Source organism: Daphnia magna, linkage group LG2 (genome assembly GCF_020631705.1).
Source record: "Daphnia magna isolate NIES linkage group LG2, ASM2063170v1.1, whole genome shotgun sequence".
Taxonomy (NCBI): Eukaryota; Metazoa; Arthropoda; class Branchiopoda; order Diplostraca; family Daphniidae; genus Daphnia; species Daphnia magna.
In genome coordinates this window covers 18,110,039-18,122,750 of record NC_059183.1, presented here as the reverse complement: position 1 = coordinate 18,122,750, position 12,712 = coordinate 18,110,039, and the positions used below count along the sequence as shown (strand labels likewise).

The following is a 12,712-nucleotide window of genomic DNA, read 5'->3' as shown; positions in this document are numbered from 1 at the left end:
TTTCATCCTTCGACTAAAAATAAATTAAATTAATCATGTAATATTTGTGCGAGCTCTTAAAAATTATTTTTTGAGCTTTTCTACTGCGATATAATTTTATAATTTCCCATCGTGCTTAGTGCTTTGCCCTAAGTTTGTATTGTTATTTTCCCGCCTTCTGGATGTCGTACAGACGGAAGCAAGTGAATATCAAACTCTCGCACGTTTCAGAACGAAATATCTATCTATCTAAAATAATTCTGTAAGTCTTGTCGAAAGTATGAACAGAAAGAATCAACCGAAACTCACCAGTGGAGCAATTCAGGTAAGTTTTTTTTTTTACTTCGCATTTTTCTGCAAAAATACATTTCTTGTATTGTCTTCTACAGGCTATAATTGGGAATGGACTGTACGGTGAAACTCCAGTTCTACAAGTTTTGGTAAACAGGAAAAAAAAATGTTACTTTACACCAAATCTCAGTATTTTTGTTCTGTAGGGGTACAAAAATCTCCAAGGAGAAAGTAATGATCGTTACAGAATTCTCATCTCTGATGGAAAATATTCCTATGCATATGGAATGTTGGCCACCCAACTAAATCATCTAATTACAGAGGGCAAACTTGAGATCTTTACCATTATTAAAGTAACAAAGTTTGTTGTGAATAAAGTTGCAACAAAGGCAACTGCAGGCAAAGATCAAAAGAAAATAATCATCCTTCTTGATGTTGAGCCAATTGTGCCTGGCAGTGAAGTATGATCCTTTTGTATTGTTGTGATTGTCAGTGAATTTTCTAATGTTGTTATTTTTTAGATAGGGGAGAAAATTGGTAATCCCCAGACCTTGAATGATGTTGGAGAAGTGTCAGAGGATGCAACTGTGAATTCCAAACCAGCAGGAAGCATGAATTATTCAAAGTCTGCTCCAGCCAACAAAACTGGTGGATATGGTCAGCAAGCGGCAAAGCCAGATATTATAACCCATCCCATTGTGAGCCTAACACCATACCAAAACAAGTAAATATTAAATTGTAATGAATTGGGAAACCTTTGAATGAAAATTTTCATGTAACGCAGATGGACCATTAAAGTAAGAGTGACAAACAAGTCGGATATCCGTACGTGGAGCAATTCTAGAGGTGAAGGCAAACTTTTTTCAATGGACATGATGGACGAAACTGGAGAAATCCGTGCCACCGCATTCAATGCCGAATGTGATAAGTTCTATCACATGATTGAGGTAGCCAAAATAAATCTGTGTTTTAAAAAATCTCCTGCTGGTATCTCATTTACCCTTTTTATTTTATTTTTTTTTATTTTTTTTTTTTTTTTTTTTTACATAGATCGACAAAGTCTACTATATTTCGCAAGCACAATTGAAGGCTGCGAACAAACAGTACACAAGTATCAAGAACGATTACGAAATGACTTTTAGTCAAAATACCACTGTGAGAAAAATATATATATATTGACTACAACTACATTCATCAATATCTGAATAATCAAATTTCCAGGTGATCCCTTGTCATGACGATACGTCAAACATCCCGTCTATCACATTCAACTTCGTTCCTATCAATCAACTGATCAATTTGGAAAAGGATAGTATCATTGGTAAGCTTATCTGCGACAGTAACATTTTTTGTATGATTTATATTAATTGTATTCACAGATATAATTGGAGTTGTAAAATCGGCAAATGATGTGCGCGTTATTCTTTCAAAGACGACAAATAAAGAACTGAGGATGCGAGAAGTTCAAATGGTGGATAGCACCAACACCGAGGTATTTCACTTGGATCTAGCCGATAATTTCACCAAAAACCAATAATATATTTTCTGGAATAATTAAATCAGGTCAATTTGACCTTGTGGGGTAAAACCGGAGAGGAATTCGATGCAAGTTCTCAACCCGTTGTTGCATTGAAAGGCGTGAAGCTCTCTGATTTTGGAGGTCGTTCTCTAGGAACAATATCGTCGACGGTCATACAGGTATACATGTAATGTAAAATTTGTAGTTGTGCTGCGAATCTTACCAATCAATATTGTAATAAGATCAATCCTGACATGGCGGAAGCTCACAAACTACGTGGCTGGTACGATAATGGTGGGTCGTCATCTGTAATTTCAAGCATATCTTCGGCTCGCGGCTCGGGCACTGGTGGTAGCGGGTTATACAAAACTTTCGCTGAAGCCAAATTCGAAAACCTTGGAGGAGGTGAGAAACCAGATTACTACAACGTGAAAGCAATGGTGGCTATGATTAACAAAGAGAGGGCGTTGTACATGGCTTGCCCATCAGAAGACTGCAACAAAAAGGTGAAAAACGAAAAAAATAAATAAATAAATTATTATTGCAAATGACTTGTAAGCTTTGCATAAAACCGGTCTTTTACGATAGGTCATCGATCAGAACAATGGTCTCTATCGATGCGAGAAATGTCAACGCGAATTTCAGGACTTTAAGTGGCGTATGATGCTTTCGGTATAATAAGCTTATAGGTTAATAAATTAGCCATTGTCAATGCTTTACTCATTTGGCGCTAGGTCAACATTGCGGATGCCACAGAACAACAATGGGTTACCTGTTTTCAAGAAACTGCCGAAACTCTTCTTGGTAATTTTTGGGCAATTAAATTATTTGACATAAATCTCAGTTCATTGTAAACTGTAGGGAAGTCGGCAGATGAAATTGGCAGACTGAAGGATACGGATAACGCCGAGTTCCAGAAGATTTTTGAAGAAGCCACTTTTAAGTGGTATGTTTTCCGACTGAGAGTTAAGATGGAGATGTACAATGTAAGATTCAAAATATTGATAATTCTGTTTTCATCCTATTAACCATAAACTTTTTTTTTTCCAAAGGACGAAAATCGTCTAAAAACAAACGTCTACGAAGTCAAGGAGGTTAATTACAAAGAGCACAACGAGAGGTTGATCCGAGAATTGAAAGAAATGGCTATTGCTGAATAAAATATTACAGCATACCCCATCCACTACATCCATAAACATTTCTGAAATAATTTAAATTTTGGTATACAAATTAATTTCCTCTTGTATCATGTGCGAGCAAAAAGTGTTCGAAAATGAGCGTTTGTAAGAGGAGAATAAACTATGAATTTTCAAGTTAAATTATTTTTAGGACAACTGCAAATGTATTGGTTTCATTTTTGCAGTTCATGTGCAATACATTTGACAATATTTCAACCATTGAGGCAAAGACAGAAATGAAAATAAATGAAGATCACAGTGCAGCTCACATCTCACTGCTCTACAATGAAGTGAGGAGGGAAAGGACCAGTTTAAAAGTTTTAATTTGCCTCATTAGCGTAGGATGAACATGAACAATTTAATCGATTCAATCACTTGGTCTCTTCTCACTGTTTTTCTTTGTGAACTCTTCTGCATTCTTCATGAATTTCTTTTTGTCTTTTGAATACTCTTCGGCAAGATCAGCCCTAAGTGGATGTTCAGGCTCTGGATCATTGACCAAAGCAACCAGTGCTTGGATAACTTGATCTGTTTTAGTGGCAGGCTTCCAGTTTTCCGCACTAATTATGGGTAAGCAAACCTAAAGGGGCAGATTTTTAAAACTCAAATGATTAGCAACAAAGATGGAAATAAGAATGGTCATCTAAATCAGCAAGGACTACTGTGTTAAGTAGCCCTTTCAGTTTTACCTGGCCTTTTTCATCAATGTTAGGATGATAGATTTTTGTTTTAAATGCTATTTTTGGAGGTTTGAATGGATATTCGGCAGGAAAATTAATTTCGATCCGAAAAGCTCCTTTGTTGTAGGGAGCATTTTCCTAACATAAACACAGGTGGTTAGTAACCAAGGCAATCAATCAATATTCTTCAGAAACATCAGACATCGACTCACCGGGACGATAAGTCCATGCCATGTCAGAATATTTTGTTCGTCAACCTGAATGTCACGGAAAGATTTTAATCCTGACTTCTTGATGTCTTCCAATTCCTTTCAACAAAAATGAAAAACATTTAAGGAGTCGAAAAACTTTATTAATGACGAGCAGGATTACCTTATGTAGTCTCCTTGTGGCGGCCATGACTGTTCCGTTTAGGTTTTTTAGAATCCAACAGCAGCGTTGCCAATTGTCCCGATAGCGATAGGGATTCCACCGACCACGTTTTTACGATATTTCTCTCAATAGATGGCGTGCTGTAAAGGGATTCAATGCAGGTTTCGGGGTTGTTCAGAAATGTTTAATACGTTTTGCGGTTGCCGTGGAGCCGGTCCCGAACTAGTTTTTTTGTAACCTGACATAATGGCAGATTCCAACGTCATTTTGCGAATTTAGGTGTCTTAGTTACGAAGGACGAAGCAATGAATAATGAATACCAACTTTAGGTTGCCGAATGTTTGTTAAATCTTTCTCAAAGAGGCGATTTTTTACACTTGCTGGAATTCTTTAACTAAAATTTGGGGATTTTAAGATACTCTTAATTTTAAAATACTGTACATGGAAACCCTGTTATTGCTTAATCTTTTAGTATTTTTCGAGGCAGTAGCAATAGCAAACGCCAGATAGCGCTGTTTTTCTCTTCTGATTCGTTGTTGCCAGGTGACGTATCACCGCCATAGGAGGTATTCAACTTTACAGGCCTTAACCATTAAGCAGGCCTTGCTTTAAGAGGAGTTTGCATACCTGTAACATATGTTTTTATGATGAAACCTATTTATCAATGACAAATTATCAATCCCATTATCAATCAATGGTCTGTTGATGGGAAGAGGAAAGGTTTTGTAAACAGTTCATCTGTCAACCAAAAATCACCGGTAAGGTTTCATGTATGTATATTTTTTTATTTTTTTATTTTTTCATTGTTTGTAGCTTCATACGCCTATTTGAAGAATTGACAATGGATGTCAGTCTGTGTGTCAGCAAGGTTTTTAGTAATCTTGATGTCACTGAAGAATCGTGGAATGGTCTAATAAAAAAAGGCCATGAGGTTGATGCAAAAACCAAATTATTTCATTTTAAAATAGGAAACCAGAATTGTTGGTCAATAAAGATTAGTATTATCAAATGAATTTATCCAAAACACTGGCCGCTGCCCCAATGACAAGTATTCATCAGTGGTGTGTCATGATACTGAAATGATTAGATAAAGGGAATTTGAAGTTGGCAGTAGAGCCAATCAGCCAAATGAAATGAACACTTGTCTCTGCATGAATTGCATAGCTGAAATGACTCCAGCTACTCGATTTTCCGGCCTAGTGTTGGATTTGAATCAAGACGCGTTACAATTGCTTGCGATAGACGACGTTCGGTTGATCCGTCTCTGGGACATAGAGCGTTAACTGAAAGTCAGTTATTTTCCAACTGGCATCATAAAACTGTTTCAACTCCATCCACCATAGTCCACGAGGATTAATAATGTTTTTAAAATATCACATAACCGAATCTGTTTAATTCTTCCTATTAATAGTCGACTCGTTGGTCAGCATATTAGCGTGCACGATCAAGAGGGGCAAGTGTGCTCCACCACTGCGTGTCACGATGGTTGCGGTATATTGGGACCCAAGATTGCAGCCGTGTCATGCCTCACCTTTCACCCTCATAGAGTATGTCTAGCTACTGGAGGCATGAACTCCATGATTTCTGTTTTCTCGTCAGATAAGCCAAAGAAGTAGAAAGTGTAGGAAGAGCCACCTGAATGGCGACGTCAAGATCCCATTTTCCCTTTTTTTTCTTTCGTTTTCTGTTGGAGATTTTCAATTCGAGCCGCGAAACCTCGCATATGTCAAATGCCCAGTTACAATCATCAGTTTGCGTGTATGTTCTGTTGAAACGGGAACTAAAATAACCAGTACTTTTTTAGCAGTACGTTTTTTACATCTATTATATATTCTTTATATTATTCGAATATCTTTAGTCTACATTCACATATTTTTTTTTATCTACATTTTCACAGTTGGCCACTTGTTGTGATTCTACTTAGCCTTGTGTATTACAATCTTTACGGTCGGCACTTTGATAAAAGTGACAGGTAGTATACTGAGAAATTTTTGCACTTAGAAAGAACAAGAATTTGTCAACATTTGAATACTACAAAAAATACAGAGCCATCTTAGCGGTCATTTTAACACAATTCATCTTCAGCGGTTGCGTGTCCCACTAGTTTCCTATGTACTAAAACTTTAAGAATAAGCAATTAAATTAAAATCTTTTTTTCACAATACAAAATACTAGGTTTAGGACTTCACTTTTGGTGAACCAAACCCAATGAAATTACCAACCCCGATTTTTACGAAATTTTTCTCAATAGATGGCGTTGACATAACGGCGGAGTGGATGGTCACGTCATGAAGTACACCTATACCACGGTATACTTCATGGTCGCGTTTTTGTGATTTTTAGGCTTCGCAGCTTTCGTTGGTCTTTGACTCTTTGTGTCTAAAATTTCGACGGTTTTGGGGCGGGGAAATTCTTTTCGAACTTCAATTTTTCAGGTGTCGTCTGCTCCGTTCGTTTCCCTTATGATTGGCTGTTGAAGTTTTCAAACACGATTCCTGATTGGTGCATTCACGTCTGACGATTTCCACATGTCGTGAACCAACCAGGAAATTCTTGATCCAAATAGAATGTCTTCAACCAAATAGGATGTCTTGATGCCAACTAAGTGTCATTGGAAAGATTGTAAAAAGATGTTTAAGGTATTTGACAAATCTATAATCATTGTTAATAAAGACTTTTTTGGTATTCTTAAATTTGCAGGAAAAACCTAAAGTTGGAGGATGATTGATTCCATAATCTTCAGCTTCCCAGGCAGACATCCATCCACAAAGCAATGGGTGATCGATATTATAAAAGATTTATCAATAAAAAATTTATATTTAAGGTTATTGATTGCAGAGTCAGAGACCAATGTTTGGAATCTGATATTCTAGCCCTCAAAACCTCAGCTGCCCTTCTGCTTCAACAAGGGTATAAAGCAATTATAATTTCAGGAGGTAAACATTGAAACCAAAAACAAATCACAAACATTTTTTAGTTGGCTTTTTTGCTTAATGTTATTTTTATACTTAACGTTTGAAAACACGGAAGTGTATACATATGTTCAGGGTCAAGTTTATGAAATGGTTGAGCCAAAAATGAGTTTTACATTACTTTTGAACCGGTCACAACTCAGTTTACGCAGTGGATGCCTAACTATACAACCCAGCAATCTTTACTTGCAATCTTCCAGTGCCTGGAATTTGTTATGCATGCAATTACTCAACAAGGAATTAGGTAACCAATTCTGTTTTATCAAATTTTTATTATTCAAATTATTTCACAGCAGTATTTAACAGGTCAGAAATAACAATTATGTCATAAAATAAATTGAACGTTTATTTTATTTTTTCGTTCTTTTAAGGTGGGGCGGTGGAGAGAAAAGATGTCTGCGAAGATGGGCAATTCGAGATCCAAGTAGAAACGGAGTGCCCATTGTTTAAAGGCTTAGAGACTCGGTAAATGGTATTACTGATCGATAGTGACAGCGTAAAAAAGGTTGCAGAAGGGTTGCGATGCGTCGCAACATCTTCGCGTCATATTATTTTCGCTATTGTTAATACTGAACGCCGTCTTTCGGAGTCCAGTTCTATGATTTGACTGAAAACGTTTTGTTGGTTTCCTTTCCATTGAGTGCGAAACATTGATCTTAATTGCTGGTGTAAAATTACAGGACGAAAAATGTTGCATAACTTTGTGTTCGACATTTGTGGATTGCAAGTTTCACATAGGAGAAACTTGAGCAGCAGTGTATTGATTACATCCGGCATACGGTGGGACGTGATAAGATCGTGCTAATGCTGGTAAGCGGTGGAGTCGATTCCGCCGTTTGTGCTGCCCTTCTCCATAAAGCACTTTTCCAGGGTGACGACTCTTCGCGAGAGCAGGCAATCCATATCGATAACGGTTTCCTGCGTAAAGAAGAATCCGAGCAGGTCGTCACTAGTTTACACCAACTAGGGATCAATCTTCGGGTAATTCGAGATATTTTTCTGGACCGTTCAGAATCTTATGATTGGCCAAAATCTGATACGAGATTAATTGATACGTCGTCCTGTCACATGTCAAATTCTACCGTTTATAATTCATGTTCTATGACCGAGTTCTTTTAAAGATAGTGGCTTCTCATTTCTTCTTCATACCAGCGATCAGATTTGATATTTTGAATTGTTTAGGTTGTTAAAGCAAGTTTGACTTTCTACGATGCTTCCGCCAACGTGCATGGTCACCACACTTTGTCGTTGTGTCGGACTGTAAATCCGGAAGAAAAACGTCGAATTATTGCCATTGGAGATACGTTTGTCAAAGTTGCAGATAGAACGGTTAACGATTTAAATCTCACTTGGGATAATCTATTTCTCGGAAAGGTATCAACCTTCTTTTTTTTTTCATGTATTATATTGCCTAATATTCAATGTCATTATATATGAAAATATTACAGGTACTTTGAGACCAGATATAATTGAGTCCGCTTCGCATAGGGCTACTTCGCGCGCTGACGCCATAAAGACTCATCATAACGATTCCGAAATGGTTCGTCAGTTGCGCCTTCACGGCCGTGTAGTAGAACCTTTTAAAGATAATTGCATTGAGGTATTTTCTGCGTTATGGCATTCCAGTAAGATCTTTACTCTTTTCGCAATTTTTCCCAACAGACTTTCATAAAGATGAAGTAAGATCCTCAGGTCGCGAGCTGGGTCTGCCCGCAGAATTACTGGAACGTCACCCCTTCCCTGGTCCCGGTTTGTCAATTCGAATCCTTTACGCCGAAGAACCGTTCATGGAAGCTGATTTCGGTGAGGTGCAAGTGCTGATTCATCTGATAGTCGTTTATGCCAACATGGCAGCCATTAGTACAGCAGTCCATTACACTACAGTATAGACTTTTGAAATTGAAAAATCAATCAGCTTTGTCGTCTCGTGAAGATCTCTTTTCTTTCTTTTAAAGGGAAGTTCACGTGATGACTTGTTGGCTATTCCTTAAACGTGCATGTACATGCACATTTGTTGGAAATAATGGGTGCAGTTGTTTTTCGTCGAACAATTATACATTGTTAATGTGCAGCTAGGTGGGTTGTTGTTGCTCTTCCTTGTAAATCTACCCTTTTACTGTACTTGTTATATACCCTTTTATTATACTTGTTGGTTAAACCACGAAGAATACCAATAGATGGATAAGTGGAGGGTTATAAAAAAGTATAAAACTGTAATTCCTCATGGCATTTTCATTCACGCATGCGTGACAGTTCGTGAGCAGACGAACCGTTGAAGCATCCAGCTAGATACTAGTAGAACCCGAAACATTATTTTGATAAGTACTGTCATATTTTGGTTGCAGGTTTTCACTAAATACCAAGTAAGTAAGGGGTTTAATCGTGTGAAATGTATGATTTTTCGATTCAAGTCTATTTAGGTGTCAGAGTTGAAATTGTACTTTTAGAACTTTGAAAACACCGCATAGTTTTTATTAACAATAGTTTAGTTTTACAACTATCAAAATCTTGTTAACCATTTAAAGGAGAACAAAGCTAATTTTTTAGATTTCCGGAATTTCAATTTCCGGTTTTAAAATGTCAAATAACTCCTTATTTTTTAGTCTCATAGAAACAAGATTCACATTTTCGTGATCCTCGTCAAATTTTGGGGTCGACTTCATGGGTCAGCTTAAAATACCCGAAAATCGTTAATAATCGCAAATTTTCCTGAACACAGATTTATTCATGAAAAATCGCGATTTTGGTCAAATCCGACTTTTAGCTAAAAACACGTCATTCCAATCCCAAATTTGATAAGGATCACGAAAGTCCTACTCGTTTCGTCACGGAATCACTATTTTCGGAGATATTGTCTACCTCCGGTTACTTCCGGAAAATTTTCGTGACAATCTGAAATAGGTAAAAAATGAGCTGTATTATTCTAACAATTTCAAATACTTTTCTCACATGCGTTAGGACTTAGGGTGTGGTAGCTATTATTCAGTGTTTTTCTTGCTTTCAACACTACAGGCTGATCCTACGAGCTACGACAGTTTTACCTACAAATGTTTAGCGTTTCGTGCTGCAACTGGTAGTTGATATTCTAGGATGTTATGCTAGAATTGGAATTCAGCTATAAGAGATTAGCAAAGTTCAAGCACTTAAAAGCAAGTATTGTACTTATTTCAACATTCAAACATAGACAACGAAGTGGAAGACCGCTAACGCCTATATCCCTCTGTAGCGATGCGCGTGAGATGCCGCATAGTGGCGCTGAGTCCGCTAAGATAATAATTTTGGGTTTCCCTACTGATCCAATGCTTCACACACCGTAATTTTTAATTAAATCATGCACGGTATCACTTTGGTATGCACATGTAAATTAAGCACAAAAATTCAGCATATCGTGTGAATTATTTCATATTTTTAGTGGTTGGGTAACCTACTTTCATAAAATGTTTTATTTTCCCCCATTTTCCCTATCTCGAAAATTCGAAAAAAAAAAAAATTTTGTCTCGGGGAAATGGGGAAAAATAAAACATTTTATGAAAGTAGGTTACCCAACCACTAAAAATATAAAATAATTCACACGATATGCTGAATTTTTGTGCTTAATTTACATGTGCATACCAAAGTGATACCGTGCATGATTTAATTAAAAATTACGGTGTGTGAAGCATTGGATCAGTAGGGAAACCCAAAATTATTATCTTAGCGGACTCAGCGCCACTATGCGGCATCTCACGCGCATCGCTCCCTACCGTCCTCTCAGCCTTATGGCCCCCTTCGTGGTCTTCCACTTCGTTGTCTATGATTCAAAGTATATAATTTTGGGTTTTAGGCCGAAACTGTAGATGGCGTTGATGTGCGTCTATGATGAAGATTACGCGTGGCAAGTTAAATGGGTGTTTGTTACGTTACCCTGTTTTGTGTTTTAAAGGAATTTTTGACAAAAAATTTACGTTATGTTGTTATCTATTCAGTATTGCAATCGTTGGGTATGTCTTGAAAAGGAAATCCTTGAAATAGATTGATTTTTGTATGTGTGGTGCTTCGCCTTGTTAGCTATGCCAGCTACTGAACCAGCAGCCTGCATTCCTGCTTTCAATGAACCACAAGGGATTCTGACACGTTAAGAAGTCCACATTCCTTACATGAAGATCACTATCCAGTTCAAGTACTGTTAATGGACCTTGAGCCTTTTGTTTAAGCTTAGTGATGTGTTCTCTCATCATTCAACCACAGAGTCTTCATCTACTTTGTGTTGCTAAACATCAGTCCTCACCATTCCATGTATCCAGATTTTTAAGGTTCTCTGATTAGCCAACCATCATCGATACACTTCAACTCTTCATTGTGGTATTTCAGAACATTACTTATCTTCCACTACACACATCTGTAACAATTTTCTCTCACAGGTTTCTCTTCCTCTCTTCTTAGTCTGCTGAATGCCAACATGGAATAAGGTTCATCTTCATTGCCTTTCCATGGTATTTTAATTTAGTGGATTATCTGGATTTCTCGTTTTACATTTAAATCTTTGTTTTATAAACAGAAAATTGTCATTGGTAATCCTGCTGTTCTTCTCACCGTTACTTAGCCGGCTAACATGGATGGGCTTTAACACCATCTCCATTTTTTTTGTATTTTAAGTTTCCACGTTATGGAGGATTGTTGTGTTATAACATAAAATTCTGTGATAGGACTGCAAATATTCATCTTCCGTCAGTACAAAACTGCTGTTTCGACAATTTCGTTAGTTTCGCCCCCAGTGGACCACACGCGTAAGTTAAGATGTCTTTTTCATCGTTTTATCAGACAAATGCCATTTTCCGGCCAAAATCGCTTACTTTTTTTTTTCTCATTTAATCTATTTAGAGCTACATTTTCTTGGTCTTCTTGTCATTGTTGTCTACGCCTTCGGCTCATCGCGATCTTCATCAACGTCTTCGCCTCATCACTGTCTTCGTCGCCGTCTTCGCCCTCATCTCCATCTCGTCGACGTCTTGGCCGTCTTTGCCTTTGTTTCATCGCCGTCTTGGCCGTCTTTATCTACGCCATCACCTCGTCGCCTTCGCCCTTTACTTAGAGAATTCATCGTTGATCGTCGCCCTGGTATTGGTTTTTTTTGTTGCATTGTAATGTTTAAGTTAACCCGTTGGCTGCCACCCCGTTTGCGTCCCATTTTTTTTGTAGCTTTAGGGACCGGCCGCAATGGCCTTCGCCGTAAGGCGCCTTAGGCAATGCACCAGTAGGGACTTCTCTTTGTCGATGCGGTGGCGGATTCCTGAGGGTGTGCATTCCCTGTAACGGATTCCGTCACTGTGTCAGCCCGGACTTGTCTTCGGACAAGGCCCACCTTGTTCGCGATCCTTATGACGCGATGCGTAGTTACTGTAGTTTCAGCAACCTATGGGTTGCGTGGCCTGGCAGCCAACGGGTTAACTTAGTTAAGTGTATGTATTTTTGTGTATATATTTGTATGTATATTTATTCTGTTATGTAAAATAGTGGTGGAATTGTTGGGAGGAGGTGGGACAATAAAAAAAATTTCAATCTATTTTTCGTGTTCATTTCATTTTACCTTAGTCGATTTTATCCAAATCAAAGAAACTTGGATAATTTTTTTTCCAATTTATTTCACTTAAGTCCAGTCATCTCAAGAGAATTTATTTCAATAGATTTCACAGTCGGTGAAACATCAGTGAATATATATTTTTTTCTTTATTCCATTTGACT

General features: G+C 37.6%; 4 protein-coding genes and 1 non-coding gene across 7 annotated transcripts; 4 read left to right on the top strand and 1 right to left on the bottom strand.

The window, feature by feature from the left end:
- The first annotated feature begins 140 nt into the window (after positions 1 to 140).
- On the top strand, positions 141 to 3,108 carry LOC116916233 (replication protein A 70 kDa DNA-binding subunit). Its single transcript, XM_032921450.2, has 14 exons — positions 141 to 304; positions 369 to 419; positions 477 to 731; positions 792 to 994; positions 1,055 to 1,217; positions 1,321 to 1,425; positions 1,492 to 1,591; positions 1,650 to 1,762; positions 1,834 to 1,968; positions 2,032 to 2,295; positions 2,378 to 2,461; positions 2,524 to 2,593; positions 2,651 to 2,775; positions 2,842 to 3,108. The coding sequence occupies exons 1-14, from the start codon at positions 260 to 262 to the stop codon at positions 2,947 to 2,949; spliced, it is 1,821 nt and encodes a 606-aa protein (XP_032777341.1). The 5' UTR covers positions 141 to 259; the 3' UTR covers positions 2,950 to 3,108.
- LOC116916237 (ubiquitin-conjugating enzyme E2 L3) lies at positions 3,109 to 4,156 on the bottom strand. Its single transcript, XM_032921455.2, has 4 exons — positions 4,020 to 4,156; positions 3,860 to 3,955; positions 3,657 to 3,785; positions 3,109 to 3,547 (listed from the first exon to the last, which is right to left on the bottom strand). Exons 1-4 carry the CDS (start codon positions 4,044 to 4,046, stop codon positions 3,335 to 3,337), a joined length of 465 nt encoding a protein of 154 aa, XP_032777346.2. The 5' UTR covers positions 4,047 to 4,156; the 3' UTR covers positions 3,109 to 3,334.
- A 391-nt stretch (positions 4,157 to 4,547) lies between these two features.
- On the top strand, positions 4,548 to 7,665 carry LOC116916236. Its single transcript, XR_006642772.1, has 6 exons — positions 4,548 to 4,777; positions 4,833 to 6,658; positions 6,720 to 6,796; positions 6,858 to 6,955; positions 7,050 to 7,235; positions 7,363 to 7,665. It is a non-coding gene; the product is annotated as an uncharacterized LOC116916236 (transcript).
- Positions 7,666 to 7,676: 11 nt separating this feature from the next.
- Positions 7,677 to 9,208, top strand: LOC116916240 (GMP synthase [glutamine-hydrolyzing]; the record flags this gene model as incomplete). The annotated part of the gene is given in 5 exon segments (XM_032921460.2): positions 7,677 to 7,716; positions 7,719 to 7,972; positions 8,174 to 8,365; positions 8,440 to 8,591; positions 8,654 to 9,208. Coding segments are annotated over 4 exon segments (495 nt in total), but the record flags the coding sequence as incomplete, so codon positions are not given.
- A 1,596-nt stretch (positions 9,209 to 10,804) lies between these two features.
- LOC116916235 lies at positions 10,805 to 12,217 on the top strand. 3 transcript variants are annotated; one of them, XM_032921453.2, is made up of 6 exons: positions 10,807 to 11,150; positions 11,219 to 11,332; positions 11,392 to 11,463; positions 11,529 to 11,541; positions 11,677 to 11,757; positions 11,852 to 12,217. In XM_032921453.2, exons 3-6 carry the CDS (start codon positions 11,422 to 11,424, stop codon positions 12,211 to 12,213), a joined length of 498 nt encoding a protein of 165 aa, XP_032777344.2. In that variant the 5' UTR covers positions 10,807 to 11,150; positions 11,219 to 11,332; positions 11,392 to 11,421; the 3' UTR covers positions 12,214 to 12,217. The 3 variants fall into 3 exon arrangements, 1 of the variants encoding a protein (XP_032777344.2); XR_004390547.2 differs by having other exon boundaries at positions 10,805 to 11,332; positions 11,627 to 11,757; XR_004390546.2 differs by having other exon boundaries at positions 10,813 to 11,332; positions 11,529 to 11,616.
- The last annotated feature ends 495 nt before the right edge of the window (positions 12,218 to 12,712 follow it).